Genomic DNA, 17,690 nt, shown 5'->3' with positions numbered 1-17,690 from the left:
GTATCTAGGAGGCCTTGGAATCTTAGCATATCAACCAACTCCAGAGATAATCGGTCAGGTTTGAGTTCTTTACCTCCGATCACCGTGTAGTCGGCGTCGTTCCATTCCAGGGCTCGGGTACCGATGGGCTTTTTCGGCATCGTTTGGAGTGGTTATGGTTTGGAGGGCCTTCCCGGTGATTTTTCTGGTGAGGATTCCGGCGAGACTTCTGGCGACGGCGGGGCCTGGGCAGTAGCGGCGTGGCGTGGAATCCGCCTGGAGCCCGTCGAAGGGCGGTGGTTCGCGGTCGGCGTGGTGCAGCGGCGGTGTTGCTGTTCTGCTCCGGTGGCCGGTGACTGGGCGGAGGCAGCGGGTTCCCGGTGGGGCTTGGCTGGTCGTTGGACGGGTTGTGGCCGGGTGGTCGGCGGTGGTTGTGGGTGTCTCGGCTGGTGCGGCGGGGAGAGAGAGAGAAGGAGAGGGAGAGAGAGAAAGAAGGGTTTTTGATTTGGGGATTTTGGGTCTTAGGAACTTGGAGGGGGTTAAGAAGGTTGTGTTCCCTTGGAGTTTTAAGAAACACTTATAGCCTAGTGGTTAAGAACTTGGTCTTATAAGTGAGAGGTCTAAGGTTTAATCTCCATTGGTTGTATTAGTATTTTTTGTGCACCCCTTCCATGCTTTGGGCTTTCTACCATTCTTTTGGTCCGATGCTACAAGTGGTTTGATTGGATCCCCTCGTCGGACTTTTGCTTTCACCGTGTGTCGAGTTTGGGATTTGTAGATTATAAAGGGCGGGGATCATAGCCCTCTACTTACCCCGAGGGGCGGTAATCGGGGAAATTAAGCGGATTGAATTAATTGATTTTGTCTTTTATTCAAGGTACGAGAGCTTCTAAATAATCGAGCTAAATAAGCGATTCTATAAAAAGGGTCGTTTACAGGGGTTCACAGTTTTTATCCTAGGCAGAATTCCTCTTCCGGATTTTCCCCTGGTTGGTTTACGGGATCATCGTCCCCTAGGGCCACGTTTTCTGCGTCGATGTTGGCTTCGGTTTCAAGGTTGGCTTGGGTGCGGCTAATGACGAATATTGTTCCGGGAGCCCTGTAGTTTCCTCGGTTATTCGCGCTCCCTTGTTGGCTTATGACCGTAGGGTTTGTGCTCGGGGGTCGAGTGCACTGGAAGGACTTGTGTCCTTCTCCCCCGCAGTTGAAGCACCGCAAGGTGTTCCCAAGGCAGTCATTGCCCCTATGATCCTTGTTGCATCTCCGACAAAGAAATGGTATTGTGTTGGCTTCGTTGTTTCTTATAGACGATCCTTGGTTAGATGGGTTAACCATCCTTGTGTTAGAGTCGTTCCTATCCCTTTTCATAGGCGGCGCCCGGCCTCCCGTGTTCCTCTTACAGATCTGTTCCTGAACTCCTCGTTGTAGAAGTTGGATCCGATAGAGGTCGGCGGCGCTGGTGTAAGCTTCGTTTAAGGGTTCGGGGTTTACTTACGATTAGAGCCTTTCGGGCTTCGAAGTTGAGGCCCATCACAAATTTCTCTATCTTGGTCATTTCTGTAGGCACCAATTCGGGCGCGAAACGAGCTAGCTCGAGAAATCATTTGAGATATTCCATGACCGTGGCCATCCCCTGTTTTAGGTGGAGGAATTCCTCGTACATGGTTGCCCTTATGTGTGCGAGGTAGAACCGTTCCCGTAGTCGTACTTTTAGGGATTCTCAGTTGAACCCTGGTTCTTGCCTACAAGTAGGTCCTCCGTGGACCCACCAAAGATCAGCTTCGTGTCCGAAGTAGAATGAGGCTATTTCTACTCGGCGTCCCTCCGGGCATTCTACTACCTCGAAGATCTTGTCGAAGGTTCGGATCCATTCTTCGAGGATTGTGGGGTCCTCTTCCCCTGAGAAGATAGGCGGGTGATGGTTCGAGATTTGGCGAGCGACATCTGAGTTTCCGTTGGGTGGTGGTGGTGGTCGATTATTGTTATGGAGGATAGCGTCGCTTAGCGTTTGGGCGACCTGAGTCAGTTGCTGTAGATTCTGGACTAGAGATTCGTGAGCGGAGGGTTCAGGGGTCTTTGACTGACTTCTTGTTGGCGCCATTCTGGTGGTCTACAGGGCCAATATTGATCGTAATGGTAAGTTAGTGGTCTGCATCCTTACCATGATGCTATAAGTATAGGGGATTTTTAAACTAAGCACATGATAGAGTGAGGGGAAGTTAGGCAGACAATGATAGATAAACACACAGCCTCACCGCGTGTCCTAAGTTTCCTGAATCCTATGTACTTAAATACCTAGAGTTCAAGCTTAATGTCCTAAAGTCTTGTCTTAAGGGTTTCATCCTAGGGTCGAACTTAGGCTCTGATACCAACTGTAACACCCCTAAATTTCACAGTGTTTAAAACTTATAAAATAGAGGTGAATCCGTTGATTAAATCCCAAATAGAGCATGAAGTTATCCATGAGAGTCGGGGTGCTATGTCACACCTAGGTTTGAGAACCTAGGTGCACAGGCTAACTTAAATAAACATAAGAAATCCTCAAATTAATATTCATTACAATCCCAAGGCACGCAGGCCACTACTAACTAAGCTAAGTCCACGGCTCAGACTAGCGCGCTCCGAAGCTAAGGCTCATCACTTGAAAAACATTCGGTATAACAACCGTCAGCGAATAATGCTGGTAACCCACTCCAACGCGTTAAGTACAATATAGGTAGATATAAGAAACTCATTTTGAAACTGGAATACATATATAATCCTGAGTAACTCTAATTTAAATCCGAGAACAGACTCAACAAGCAATAGAAGATACATTCAATATAATTAAACCTAAAGATTCTAACATGCATCCTAAGGTCACAGGACTACACAATACAAGCCAAATCAATACCCAGTTATCATCACAGTCAAACAATCAACAATAAGACACGTATTGGTGCCCACACATACGATGGTGCCGCAGAACCATTCACATGACCTGAACCTTGAGTTCCATTGTCAAGGGGTCACTGCATATAGCTCTGACATGGCCCTGCAGCACTTTAACTTGTACCGCAGCACAATGAAGAACCAAACGATTGTTCGCAACCAATCAATGAACCGCAGCTCATTCTTATCATATATGTTTGATTGCAACCAAACTATGGACCGCAGCCCTATTATTATATATACTAGCCGATTGTTCTCAACCAATCCAACTGCCTGTATAGCCGACCGTTCTCAACCGATCGGGTTAATACCTGGTTGTTCTCAACCAACCAGATAGTCATTATAGCCAATTGATCGCAACCAATTGGGTCATCATGCACAACAACAACGAAGCCAATCACAAGCAACCCACATTAACACATAACAAGGGGGAATCATCAGGAACACGTAACCCAACATAACCCATCCATAACAACAACATTAATCCACTCACGACACTCCTACGGGATCATGCAACTTCCTCCAAGGCCAACGGGATACCAATTCAACTCGCATGCAACACACAAGACTCTTTTATCCTAAAACGGTACCCGATACATCAAACTAGACTCACAAACACCGATGGGGTGAAACGGGACACGGGGAAAAACACCACGAACCACGCCGGGATTCCAGCGGGTAGGTGGCGGGTGGAGGACCACCCGCCGGCGGCGGGTTACTATTCCAGCGGGTGGCCGGTGGGCAGGCCACCGCCCGCCGGCTGCCCGTTGGAACAGTAGAAACGGGCAGCGGGTAGGTGGCGGGTGGTCAGTCCCCCCACCTACCCCCCACCGATACACAGGCAACTTTATGATCCCGAGATCCCTTGTGGAACCCGAAACCATGTCCAAACACATTTAAACACATAATGATAACACCACGTATTCAATTAACGGAGTTAAACCAAGAATCACAACAAATACGTTCAAACACGATTCCTAAACATGCCAGGACGTAACATCAACCATATAACAGTTCAGGAGCATCCAGAACCACAGGAACATCAAGAACTCTATATGCAAGACCTAAACACAAGTCCTAGGCTAGACTCAATACCCGATCATGCAAAATCTCACCCAAACATACCAAGAATAACATAATACGAAATCCACATTTTAACCCTAGGGCTCTAGACATAATCAAAATACAAGATCGTTCATATAATTAATCATAGTATCAAGAACATCCAGATTACCACATAAGCACCAAAATCAACACATAAACATCAAGATTATCACATAAACACAATATAAACCCTAGGCAAAGCTCTATCAAGACTTAAGCACGGAATCATATATCATAGGAGCCAATGAATAAGATATAGCAAGGAAAATGGGTTTTGTTGAGACATGGGTTATCTCTTAGCCTTAATCAATATCCTTGGCTACTAAGGTTCTTTCTCTAAGATCTTCTTCCCGTGGGTTCAACTATGTTTGGTGGCAGGGGGATTCCTGGGAATATCTTGTGTGGTAGAATTGACTGTGGTAGGTTTTCTAAATGCTTCCTAAGTCCCTATATATAGGTTTAGGAGTCCCATCTAGGGTCTGTGTAATAGTAGGGATCCATTTATCATATTCCTTATAGGATTAAGGATTTGGGTTTAAGGATAAGGGACCATGATCCATAGTGGGCCACATCAATTAATTAAAGGGAATTTTAACCAAATTAAATCATTTCTAATTATTACCAACGGAACCAATTAAATACTTAGCCCGGGATTAAAGGTCGTAACACAGGGTGTTACAATTCTACTATGAAATCGACTAAGGCTTGGGCCTTAAGGGACGGCCGGGGAGCGTACTCAATCCCATACTGGGTGAGCTCCATTGCCCATTTCAGTAGTCGTCCAGACAAAGACGGACTGCACAGCACGCCAGACAATGGCAGGTCGGTCAATACCCTGACCTGGTGTGCCTGAAAGTAGGGAACCAATTTTCGAACGGTAGTAACTAGGCGAAAGGAACTTTCTCCAGGGGGAATAGTTGATCTCTGCACCCTTCAGTGTCTGCCCTACGTAATATACGAGCCATTGAACCTTGTCCTCTTCCCGCACCAAGACCGATCCGACCGCTTTATGAGAGGCAGCCAAATACAACAGCAAGACTTAGCCTTCTTCGTCGAGGACACACCGCCTACTGAGCCTGGCCGCCCAACCAAGGCCTGAGGGGGGACCTGGTCGGGGACACACCGGCTACTGAGACTGGTTGCCCATCCGAGCCTGCAGAGTGAACCTAGTCGGGGACGCACCGGCTATAGAGTCGGGTCGCTTTACCTGAGCCAGCCAACTAGGTTTTTCCATATATCTTGTACTCTTTTCTTGTCTAGGTTTTTCCACAAGGTTTTCCTAACAAGTTTTTAGCGAGGCAAGATCATGGACAAATAATGTCCAAGGGGGAGTGTTATAAATATATTAATGTGGACATTATTTCTATTGTAACGGACGTAACGATCCGGTAATTAAGCATGTCATTATTGTATCTGTTATATTTGTATTGTATATATACTTACATATGTTGTATTGTTTTGTGGTTAATGGAAATCTTGGATTATCCCCCTACACTATTGTTTATCATTCTCTCTTCTCTTTACAATATCTTCCTTCTTGCAAAGTTCATCGATTCATCGATTAGGAGTTAATGACCAACGGGCATACATTTACAACACTTACAACAGTTGTAAGTAGTATATTGTATGACTATATATTTATATAAATCATTTTAAATGACCTCCAATGGTCTTCCGTGTTTTAAAAAATAACCACCCATGGTCCTTTTAGGACGTCTCGTGGTCATTTTAAACTCGAGTTTTTTTTTTTAAGAATTAGGACCACAGGTGGTTGTTTTTTAAAACATGGAGGACCATTGGAGGTCATTTAAAACTCGGATGACCACAGCGGGTAAATCGCTAATACTCGGAGGACCATTTGAGGTATTAACTCTTTATAATTACATATGTTATATTCCATAAGTATATATTTGTATGATTCATGATCACGTAATTAAATATTTGGTAGATATTTAATTAAAATAGCATGATATATATAACATAACATATAAATAACGATAAATTATTTTCTTCACCAAAAAAAATGATAAATTAAATTTTGGATAATGCTATCTACCCCTCCAAAAAAAATTTCTCTAATTTCCCCTCCTGACATTTTTCTTTTGGATAATTATCTTTATTTATTCATGATAGCATGTTATAACGTTCAAATCAATTTTAATCGTGCATTTTATTTTTTATCAATGATTCACACGTCTTGAATGGTCTTGATAATAAAATATATATTTTATAAAAAGTTGAATCAATATAATATACAACTATATATGTACTTGCATTAGTTGCATACACGTGTTCTGTTTCAAAAACATAAGTTACTTAGTTGGAAAAAAGTTTTTTTATATGTGACTATGTGAGGTTAAAGGGACAATTTTTATATTATACAGGTTAATAAGTTCTGGCAGGATGGCCTATTTAACCCATCAACCCACTAGTATAAGTTTGGTTCATGTTTCCATCCCATACACAAAAATGGGCCGAGTTTACTCAGCCCATTTTTCACTGACATGCCAGCCATATCAGTGGAACTGACCCGTTTGGACAGCTATAAATAAAAAATCTTATTCGCAATTACTATACCATGAACCAAAGTACATTTTAGTTCAAAATTGTGTATTTTTAATATTAAAATAGTGAATATTTAAAATACAAGTTATATTTCTACGTTTTGAGAATTTGTGAATAAAATATAAGATAATTACAAATTGTGAATTTTAAAAGGTAAATTACAAACATTTAGTATGCAAACTGTGTATTTTTATCTCAAGTCCACCTTGCAAGGTAAACCCAGATCAACAGAATAATTTGACCCTTATTTGCCTGCAGGCCCTAGTGAGGCAACAGTACGCAGTTGATAATAATGTATATGAAAAATCCTAGATGTTAAATCCATAATTTAGGAAATATTCAAATATTGGTTATTGTTATAGTATAAACCATAACCTAAATCCATAATCCATAATAAATAACAATACAATGGAAAGGAAACAAGGCAACAGCAAAGTGTTTGTATCTTCCAAGACAAGCATTGCATGCTGTGTGTATTCTTAATTTACAAAAATCCTATTTCGCTTGCACTTTTTCAAAGATGCAACATTATAAAATTACTGCAAACCTCCTCTATACCTGACAGCTGCTAAGCATAATAAACAGAATTTCACCGGCCCAACCTTTAGCTTTTGATGGTTTAAACAATAAACCCGGCCTAGTACTCTGAATCGACTTTAGACGGACTGTTGTACTAAAGATCCGCTCCCGCTTCCTTTCCTCACCACCCTAGCCCCGTTTGTGCTGTCTGGGTTACCGAAGGGAGGCTGATCAAATTCCGACCAACCAGAAGATGGGGAATGGCTGTAATTATCTGGATGGTCGAATTTACAGTTTGGTCCAAACTTGCAAATGCCATATCGGCTGTAATACGAGCAGATGGCTTGATCCTAAATTGCAAAACACAATAAGAAACGGTTCATCTCTTGGTGCATACCTTCTCAAATCCAAAATAACAAAGGGGAAATAGATGCATCTTCTTTCCTACTCTCAAGTAAAACAACTGCTTATTAATTTATTGAGTTATGCCATGCAAGATAGATTTCGTTTTTGAGAACCCAAATTTCACAAGACCACACCCAGACTGAAGAAAAAAACTTACAGGTCTTAGAGGCAGGCCCTTGTCATTAAGAAGTGTTTGGGTCCTCGTCAATTGAGTCTTTGGATGATGAAACTTGCAATTAGATTTATATTTACAGTCACCAGTTTTAATGAAGTAACTGCATTCAGGTTGACCAGGTCGTTCAGGATAATCTTCACCCAGCAGAGGCAGAGAATGTCGTGGATTGAACTTTTCCGTTCCAGAATTGCTCATAGCAAATGCTGGAGGTGTAGGGAGGCTCTTCTCTGATGCTTGGTAGACAGGAGCCTCAATCAACCAAACAAATAAACAAGTAAGAAATATATTACAAGAACCTTCTTTTTTTACCGGCACACAAAACTTCAGAAAGAAGTCAACAAAAGGGCCGCAGCACTCGAGCATTATAAACATTTGAAAAGAAGACGGCATAGAGAGGTAAAGTGCCTAACTCAACAAAGGACACAACTCAAACATATATATCTAGAATAGTCAAAATCAATGCCACCAATGAAGTCAAAAAAGTACCTGATAATTATTCCATTCTGGAGTGGGAGAAGGAATGCTTTGAGTTGGTGGATACATCATAGGAGGAACATAAGAAGTTGTCTCGTTTGTTGGTCTGGATGAAGACCAAGAAGTCACAGTTGACTGAGATGAACCTTGCATTGGAATAGATCTTCCCTTGCTATATCCAGAAGAAGAGTCCTCTCCAGCCATTATGGTGGGCTCAGGATGATGAAATCTGCAGTTGGATCCATACTTGCATGAGCCAGTACGCATATAGTATGGGCACTCCTTTTCTCCCTGCAATTTAAGGAGAATGCTCCCATTATAATTTTGTTAATGGGTCTCCAAAGATAGATGCTAAGACAGACCGAGAAACCAGAAACTAGAAATAGGATTGGCAACAAAGAGTACAAATATTTCAATTAACTGGAATGTCCTGAAATAATTGAAACATGCAATACCGGTCGCAGAGGCAGGCCAAGAAAGTTAAACTCTTGAATAGGTGACGCTGGAACCTTTTCCCTGCTATGGTTGTATTTGCAACTTTTCCCAAACTTGCATCCAGCTGACGTTAGGTAAAACTGCAACTCATAGAACGGAAAACTTAGGAACACCAAAGGAGGTTATAATTCAGGCTTTAATTTGAGCTGTGAAACCTGAACCACATATTACAATGTGCCAATGCCAAGTGAAGATAAACGTTGGCAATGAAAGAAAACAAAGAGATACAAATAGTATTAATCGTTGGGAACACTGAATCTGTGAGATGGAATTTACCACACAGCTGATTCATAGTGATGAACAATAGCTACGGTACAAAAAGAAAAAATGAAATATGAATATATGAAGGGAGCAAAGAAAAACCTGTAGCACACCTCAAGTCACATACATATAACTAGAAACTCTTTTTAGAGATACATCAATATTAATATTTGACACTGAAACACTTGGGTTCCCTATTACTTAGCACAAAGTGAAGCACAAGCATTTTAAATAAAGTTCACAGTGTGGAGAAAAAAAAAATATATATATATATATATATATATATATATATATATATACATACATACACACATATATATATATTAAAATATCTAGTTTTCGCACCAATTACCAATTTTAAATAACATGTATGAAAGGGGAAAAATGCATGTTTGCAGCAAAAGCCTAAGAAAGGTAAATAAATAAAAATAAAAAAAATTAAAAAACAGAAGATGAGAAATATAATTGTATAATTGTATTACAGATTTAGTGTATTTACTATTTAGTATCATCCACTGAATGAAATGGACTAACAATTAAATAGCATATTTGAACAACTTTGCATGTAACACATTTAAATGCTACACTAGTGCCGCCTCCCACCAATTTCACTTTGCTGGTTGAATAAAAACTCCACAATTTCAATTTGCAATAGTTAAGCATTGAACAGTAATATTCAGATCTGTTATGTGTCAAATGGCAAACTGAAGAAAAATAGAGAAATAATCTTGCTTAAGGACTCTTTATGAAACAGCTAGTTTTAATCAAAAAGGAAAAGATATGACAAAATTATTGGCAATAGAGATATTAGGTTTGATTTAGGAACATCTAACCCTTCTTGTTCATTTGAGAAAAGAAGAAAACACAATAGAACAAAGAAACAATTTGAAAAAGATGAAAGAAGATGACTAAAACTTGTTATACAAGGATCTTGAGCCATCCTGCAAGCTCTCTTATCAACCACTTTTCAAAAAGGGAAATGACATTTCAACTTCCAAATATTACCAAATGGTGTAGATAATAAATCCATAAAGAGGAAACCTTTCCAGCATTTACAAACATAAACCCACAAAAAATTAGTATAGCATTAAATTCTCATTAAAGAAAATACCTAATAAGCAAAAGATGGAAATCCCTTTTTGTTGACATTGTTGAAGTACAAAACATACAACAAATTAGGCAACAAGAGACACAGCCATACAAAAATCTACAAATTACTAGTGCAGAAACCCATAACAAATTTCAGATCACACTAAATCATCACCATTTTAGGAGTGGCTTGCATTTTGTCAACACTAAGAGAAGCTACAAGCTTTGATCAAGAATTAAGAGACTGCAGCAGAATCAGTACATTGGGACTATTAATTTTCATAATTTCATTTCAATACCAATTGTGGCAATTAATTTTTATGCCACTATCAGTGCATATCATAACAATTTTCATTCAATATTTTCCATTTTAAAATAAAATTGTAAATCAAAAGCAAAAGTCCACACATTTCTCTCAACACAGTTACAGATCAGGAACAGAGGCATACCCAAATTGAACTCAACTATCAACCACATGATTCACTTGCTATAGTTACAGGCTGAGAGACAGAAACATACCCTACTTGACCTTAACTATCAACCAGAGCTAGAGGGGTAAGCAGTGAAACAAAAAATGTTGGTACTACTAGAGACTAGAGAGTTAGAACAAATGCTAGCCTTCTTATAGTTAACTAACAAACATAATTGTTTTCACAAACTTATGCTACTTAGCAATGGAATAGGCACCAGTTAAATCATCAATCATGCCATTAAAAACTCAAGAAAGTACAAGAATAAGACAATTTTGTTAATGAAGTAAACAAACATAGATGAAACAATTCTAACAAATTGTTGTTTGATTTAAGATATTGTTCATTCAGAATGAACCAGCAGATCCAAGTTTGTTCATGTATGCTTAAAATAAGAAAATGTATACAAGAAGTGTTTACTAACTCAAGAAATTTCTCATTTTTCCGGAGAAATAGAAACTGGAGAAAGCAAAACAGAGATAAAAGGTGCTGGTAAACATATTTTCTAAATTGGAATTTGAAATCAAAAAACAGAGAATGGAAAATGGAGAAATGGAAAGCTGGAGAAAGGAAGAAATAAACACAGCAAGGAAGAAATAAAATGATCATATCATTAGGTTCCTTGGCTAGTCAGTCATACAGGAAAATAAATGAAAAGGGAGAAATAAAATTCAACATTGCATTCTGTGTTATGATTTATGAAAAAAAAAAAAAAAAAAAAAAAAAAAAGAAATCCAACCTTGCATTCTGTGTTCCTCTTTCTTTCCAGGTTTTCTATTATGTAAAAACAGGAAAATTAAATTGGCACTACCGAAACATGCAAACAAGATCCATCATACTAAACATATGGAATTTGATTTTACTGTTTTATTATGAATATAAAAATCACACCAATAGGTTCATCAGCCAGTTGTATAAAGTACAAACAAATAAGAAACAAAAACCTAACCTTGCATTCCGTCTGAACTGCTCCTCTTTCCTGGTTTTCTTCTTTCAAAGTTCCCTTATCTTTAGGCCACTGGATGAGAAATAGCACAAACGGTTAAAATAGTAGACACATCAGCAGAACTTTCTAATATCTAAAACTTACACTGGAAATGGAAACAAGCAATAAATACGATAAAAATCATAAAAATATCAACTTGAAATGGGAAAAAAAAATCGTACCTGAGTTTTTCTTCTGGGGTGATTGAACTTGCAATGAAACCCAAATTTGCAGTTCCCAGTTTTCATGTAATAGGAACAGTCCTCGGCGTCGGGTCTCAAAGGATAGTGGAAAACGAACTTCCGACCATTGCTAGCATTAAACCCATCATCACCTCCTCCCGTGTCTCCTTCCTTAAAAACTCTATCACCCCTATCCCCACTCTCAGCCCAACCTCCGCTCCTATCATCATCACCATAAACATCATATCCATCATGATCACCATACGCATGCCCATAACCATCATCGTCACCGACAGATTTTTCTGATCCCCCGTAGCTCTGGTTTCTGTCGCGATCGAGATACGCCTGGGTCACCACCAAGTCCTGAAGCTCATCGGAGATGGCTCGCATGGCCTTCTCATCATAGTCGTCGTCATCATCATCATCTTCAGACAACAGTGGAGGGCTTTGAGGAGGGTTTTGGGGATTGGGATCCGGGGAAAGCGATTGATTTGTGAGCGATTGAAGCTCAAGCCCTAGCTCTTGATTTTCCGCATCGGATTGGTGTTGATTTTGAAGTTGTTCTTCCATTTTGCAAATGTAATTCCGAAACCCTACTCCCGAAAAGTAAAGTTAATTTCGGGTCAAGAACAAGAGGAAGCCAGCCTGCTTCAAACTCAGTTTATTTCCACTTCCCAGGGGCCGTTTGGTTTGCGCCTAATCTCTCTTTAAGCCATAACATATATATAATATATTTATCTCACCTTATCAACACTGTCAATTTGTATATTTCGGGTAAAGAGTTAATTCCAGCCATGGTCTTCGGACTATATTGATTTTTCAAAATTAGTCCTTGACTTTTAATTTGAACACTTTAGGTCTCTTGACTTTTAATTTCTTTCCAATTGAGGTCCTTTCGTCAGAATACGATTAATTGAATTTTAAATGAAGGGGCAAACTCATCATTTCACCTGCCTATGTATTATTCTTAGTATTTCTCCATTGTATACGCGATATATATGAAGATAATCTTAGTCGAAACCCTAAAATGTTCCTCGTCGTTCCCCATTTGCTGACTACCCGTGTGTGCGTTCCTCTATTATTGAGATGTTTACAAGGTATAACAGCGAAATACGAAGGGAGAAATACGAAGAATAATACATAGGCATGTGAAAGGACGAGTTTACCCCTTCATTTAAAGTCTAATGAACCGTATTCTAACGAAAGGACCTCAATTGGAAATAAATTGAAAATCAGGGGATCTAAAATGTCCAAATTAAAAGTCGAGGACTAATTTTGGAAAATCACTATAGTCGGAGGATTATTGCTGGAATTAACTCATTTCGTCAATACGGAGTATCATAAACATTTTTGCTACACACCTCTATATTTACCACTCACACAAATTCACTCTCTCGATGTGTCAATTTGTAATAAGTTAAAATTAAAAAAAAAAATAATAATCACACAAAAATAGCCACATCATGGAATGGTCACATTTGTGTGATTTTTGTACGGGTGGGATTGTGGGAAACATTTCTCTATCATAAAAGAAGTGATCTTTTACTTCTTCTTTTTTATCTCTTGCTGTTTTTTTTTTTCAAAAATAAAATACGAAAATGTTTGGTAATTTCAATGAATTTACCAAAAAGGAAAAATAATGTGAAATTATCAAAATACATCAAAAAAATCTTTTTTTTAAAGAAATCTATTAAATAATAAATATCTACTATCTACTATATAATAATAATAATCTAATAAGAGCCAATAAAGTTAAGCCTATAACATGAACTAAAAAATGTTGGTCCAATTGTTTGTTGAAATGAATGGTTCATATTATTTTGAGGGTGAATTCCATTTTTGGTCCTACTGTTATAGGGGTGTTTCCAATTTTAGTCCACCTTAAATTTTTTTGCCACTTTATGACCACTATTATTGAATGTGTTCCACTTTTAGTCCACCGTTACTCCGTTAGTACTTTCATCAAGAGGCCGTGTAATCTAGGGGTATTTTGATCTTTCTTCTCATCCAAGACTATGTTTGACTAAAAGAAATGAGAACATTAAACCTAAAACCTAAGAAACCTCGCCGGTCCACGTTGGAACGAACGAAACGATGTAACTTTGGCTTCCCATTCTCGTTGTTCGAAGAGTCATCTTCGAATATCGGAGGAGGAGGACGGAGCGCCTAGATTAAAAGAGAAGAGACAACCATAAAAAGACCAAAATACCCGTGGATTATACGGCCTCTCGACGGAAATATTAACGGTGGACTAAAAGTGGAATATATTCAATAACAGTGGTTGTAAAGTGGCAAAAAAAATTAAGGTAGACTAAAATTGGAAACGCCCCTATAACAGTAGGACCAAAAATGAAATTCACTCTTATTTTGATTTTAATATGTTTTTATTCTTTTTCCTACTGTACCCTCTATTATATCATTTATGTTCCACACACAATCATAAATGCGATATTTATAGGGAATGGAAAGGGACACATGTCGAGTTCTCAGAATGCTGCAATGTGTGCTCGGGATGGGAAAGGGACACATACAGTTGGTAAGCTCGGGAGCAATCCTGTCGGCCACGTGTGCTTAGATTCATGATCGCCTACTAAGAGGGGTTGGAATAAGGCTCGAAATCTATGTAGCTCGGTTACCGCATTGAGGTCAGAAAAATCGGGGTCGGTCACAGAGCAGCGAAATGCTACCGCTGCCTCCAGCTAGCTCGGTTACTGCATTGACGTCAGCAAGATCGGGCTTACGCTCGGTCAAGGTCGGGACTAATCCCCCTCAGCGGCCCGATCGGATACCGAGCAGATGTACGTTTGTAGAGGGATGTATATTTTAGGAATAATCCTATCAAGTAACCCCCCTCCCCCCCTCAGCCCATGCCCTGACGTTGGTTCACTAAGGAAGGGTATGGGTTGAAAGATTCAAATAAAAAGACTCCAAAAACCCATTTTACCGGGTTAAGATCGAATGCGGTGCGTGTGTACCATGCAAAACATGGATCACCGTTCGTGCGCGCCGCTAGACACGTGTCGCTAATCACCACTCGTCTCGTGATCCGTTCTAAATTTTGAAATTCTCTCGTCGCTCGTCATCTATAAATAGGACGTAGTAGGGGACCCAATCCACGTTTACCCTTCTTGCAAATTTGAGAGCTTCCCGAGCATAATTGCCTACAAGGATTCCCTTTGCACTCTCTTAGTTCATCCAACTTCACTTCTTACTACCGGTAAGTGCTTCCTCCCAGGCTATTCACTATCTTCTTAAGTTAATTTTAAAGGAAATTTTTGTCCACATAGCTTCCCCGTTCTAAAGTGCCTTCCCCTAACTTCAAGGAGAAAACATGACGGACTCGAATAGCTAAAACATTTCGGCTAAGGACTATGACGACATGGTCGATGTTGGATCCTTCTTGATTTCCTCTTATGACTCGACCCTCCGAGAGATCGACGAGTTCTCAAGCAACTAAGCGGAGTCGTCAGGGACCTCCGAGGGTCGTCCCGAGCTATGTCCTCCTGTGCCGCAGCAAGCCAACCAAGAAGCGGGGCCATCTAAACGAGAAACCTCCTCCCGGGTTCTTTCTAAACCTTTCTCTTTCTCCTTCTCGTCCTCGCGCTTCTTCTCTTCCTTCTTCTTCCCGGGTCACCACGACCCGCCCAGTCATACATTCTACTGGTGGGTCTCCACAAATCTATGCTCCCACCCTAACGAGTGGGAAGCACAAATATCTAAATAGCAAGGATGTAGAGCAGCACTCCCGCTTCTTACCCGTACTGAGATTGAGGAGATTTCTTCCCTCCTAACCAGTCGGGTGACTTTTGACACTATGCGAATCATAGAAAATGTCATTGAGTGGCATCAGGGAGAGTGGATCGGTATCCACCTTGATTCGCTTAAGGCCCCCCTAACTTTCCCATTCTCTCCCCTTGTCAAACTCAATTATGAGCTTAGTGTAATGAAAAATCCTTTTCATGGATAATTACAACTTCATAATATGGGTATAGGTTTTGACATCATCAAAAATGGAGAAATTGTTAGGAACATTTAGTTTTATATTTTGATGATACCAAATGATAGGAATTTTAGTCCCTAATTATTTTATTTTTTAGACTTAAGATTACTTATGCTCAACATTCGAACAATTCGAATGGTACTTCGAGTAGTCATGATTCGGAAGAACAAAACATCTTAATAATACTACAAAAAAACACAAGAATAGCGACGGACGAATTCCATCACTAAATAGTGAAAATCTGTCGCTAAAGTATTTAGCGACGGATTTCGTTCGTCACAAAAACCCGCGTTGCTAGAATTTAGCGACACAACTTTTTTCTGTCGCTAAGTTTAGCGACGGATATGTCCTTCGCTAGCCAAAATAAATCCGTCGCTACATTCCTTTAGACGACGGATTCAAAGACGACATTTGTGAGCGAATAACAACGGAAGGAATATTCTGTCGCTATAATTAGCAACGGAATTTTCGTCACTAAAGCAACAAAAAATCCGTTGTTAAGTGTCTACTACTACGATCCGGTGACGAGATTTGCAACGGCTTAACTACGGATTTTTCTGTTGTTAATATAACGACGGAAATTATCCGCCGCTATTCTTTTATTATTATTTGAATTGAATGTGATTTAACTACAACTTAGTGACAAAAATATCCGTCGCTAAATTTAACTACGAATTTTTTCGTTGCTATTTCGTTGCCTTACTATCATATTTGTCCGTCACTAAATTTTAAAAATTAATAAAACAATTGTACCCGCTAATTAATATCAGAAACATGCATTAAGCCTATAATATAGTACTTGAATAATATCATATATATTATATTAAAACATTCAAAGTGAATAACAACAACAAAAGTATAGTAGTATAATGTTACATCATTAGAACCAGTACCAAATATATTAATAAACATAATCTAATCATCTCCTAAGTTTTCATCATTTGAATTAGTTGAATGTTGAGCTTAAGTACTTGGATTGGATAGCATGCCGTTGCGACGCAACTCATCCATCAAACTTGCAATTTGAGCTTGCATTTGAGTTCTTTCAGCATGTAGTTTAGCTTCCATCTCAACTCGCATGGTCTCTAACTGTTGGTTCACCATCTCCTTCATTGCCTCTTGTTGAAGTTGTGAAGTAGCAAATGAACTACAACTATTCCCGTTGATAAATGCAGATGACTTAGTCCCTAAGCCATAAATACGCTATTTTTTTACCCCACCAACAACATCCACATACATCTGTGACATGTCTATAACTGGTGGCTCAGTTGACCCTTCCGCCTCTTGCATTGCAGCATCATGTCGTGCTTATATTTCGTCCTACAATTAAAAACATATACAAAATAAGACAAGTATATAAAGGCATATAAGAATTTTATCTATTTAACAATATACGGTTGTTAGGTTATACTTACAGCGGTTTTCTTTGACCTCTCATCAACGAATGTACCATCCTTCTTTTTGTGCGTATGCGCAAAGCACTCAAACAGATCAGACTCCTTTTGAAGTTTATCCCGCTATTAAATAAGCACAAACAATGAAATGATGCTTAAATCCGTAAAATATATACAAATAATAAATTTTTATGTTAAATGTATTACCAATGTGTGAAAGTGCTCAATAGTTGATCTATGTCCTCCTGTATGTCGAGAACATCCTGTATCAGGTCCTGCTACCTCACTCATCCTATTTTTGGGTTGTTGTTCAGATTTAGCTTTCACTTCAGGCCTATCCCAATATACCTTCCAAATGCGCCATGTATCTTTATGTACAAAATTTGGCTTCCCAGATGAAGTCCGATTCTTCTTCATTTTGGAGACAATATCTGTATAGCGTGTGCTTGCTTGTGTTAAAAAACGCTTTATGTACTTGACGGTTAATGGACTCGTCTCACTTGAAAATTTTCTGTAACATTACAAATTACAAATTTATCAAATATATGCAATATCATCCATAAGATGCATTGGACAAAGTTACTAACATAGATTAAATAACATTCTAGCCTCAAGAATGAACCACACTATTTTCAAAAACATATCGTGAATTTACCTTAAAT

At 39.2% G+C, this 17,690-nt stretch overlaps 1 protein-coding gene and 1 long non-coding RNA gene across 2 annotated transcripts; both read right to left on the bottom strand.

Moving 5' to 3' along the window:
• Positions 1-6,938: 6,938 nt before the first annotated feature.
• Positions 6,939-12,330, bottom strand: LOC109157365 (zinc finger CCCH domain-containing protein 67). The gene is made up of 6 exons (XM_019305273.1): positions 11,635-12,330; positions 11,417-11,485; positions 8,608-8,727; positions 8,165-8,443; positions 7,661-7,927; positions 6,939-7,448 (listed from the first exon to the last, which is right to left on the bottom strand). The coding sequence occupies exons 1-6, from the start codon at positions 12,202-12,204 to the stop codon at positions 7,236-7,238; spliced, it is 1,518 nt and encodes a 505-aa protein (XP_019160818.1). The 5' UTR covers positions 12,205-12,330; the 3' UTR covers positions 6,939-7,235.
• Positions 12,331-16,617: 4,287 nt separating this feature from the next.
• On the bottom strand, positions 16,618-17,267 carry LOC109157366. The gene is made up of 3 exons (XR_002050222.1): positions 17,236-17,267; positions 17,050-17,151; positions 16,618-16,954 (listed from the first exon to the last, which is right to left on the bottom strand). It is a non-coding gene; the product is annotated as an uncharacterized LOC109157366 (long non-coding RNA).
• Positions 17,268-17,690: the final 423 nt, after the last annotated feature.

Source organism: Ipomoea nil, unplaced genomic scaffold (assembly GCF_001879475.1).
Source record: "Ipomoea nil cultivar Tokyo-kokei standard unplaced genomic scaffold, Asagao_1.1 scaffold2779, whole genome shotgun sequence".
Taxonomy (NCBI): domain Eukaryota; kingdom Viridiplantae; phylum Streptophyta; class Magnoliopsida; order Solanales; family Convolvulaceae; genus Ipomoea; species Ipomoea nil.
This window is presented reverse-complemented; position numbering and strand designations above follow the sequence as displayed.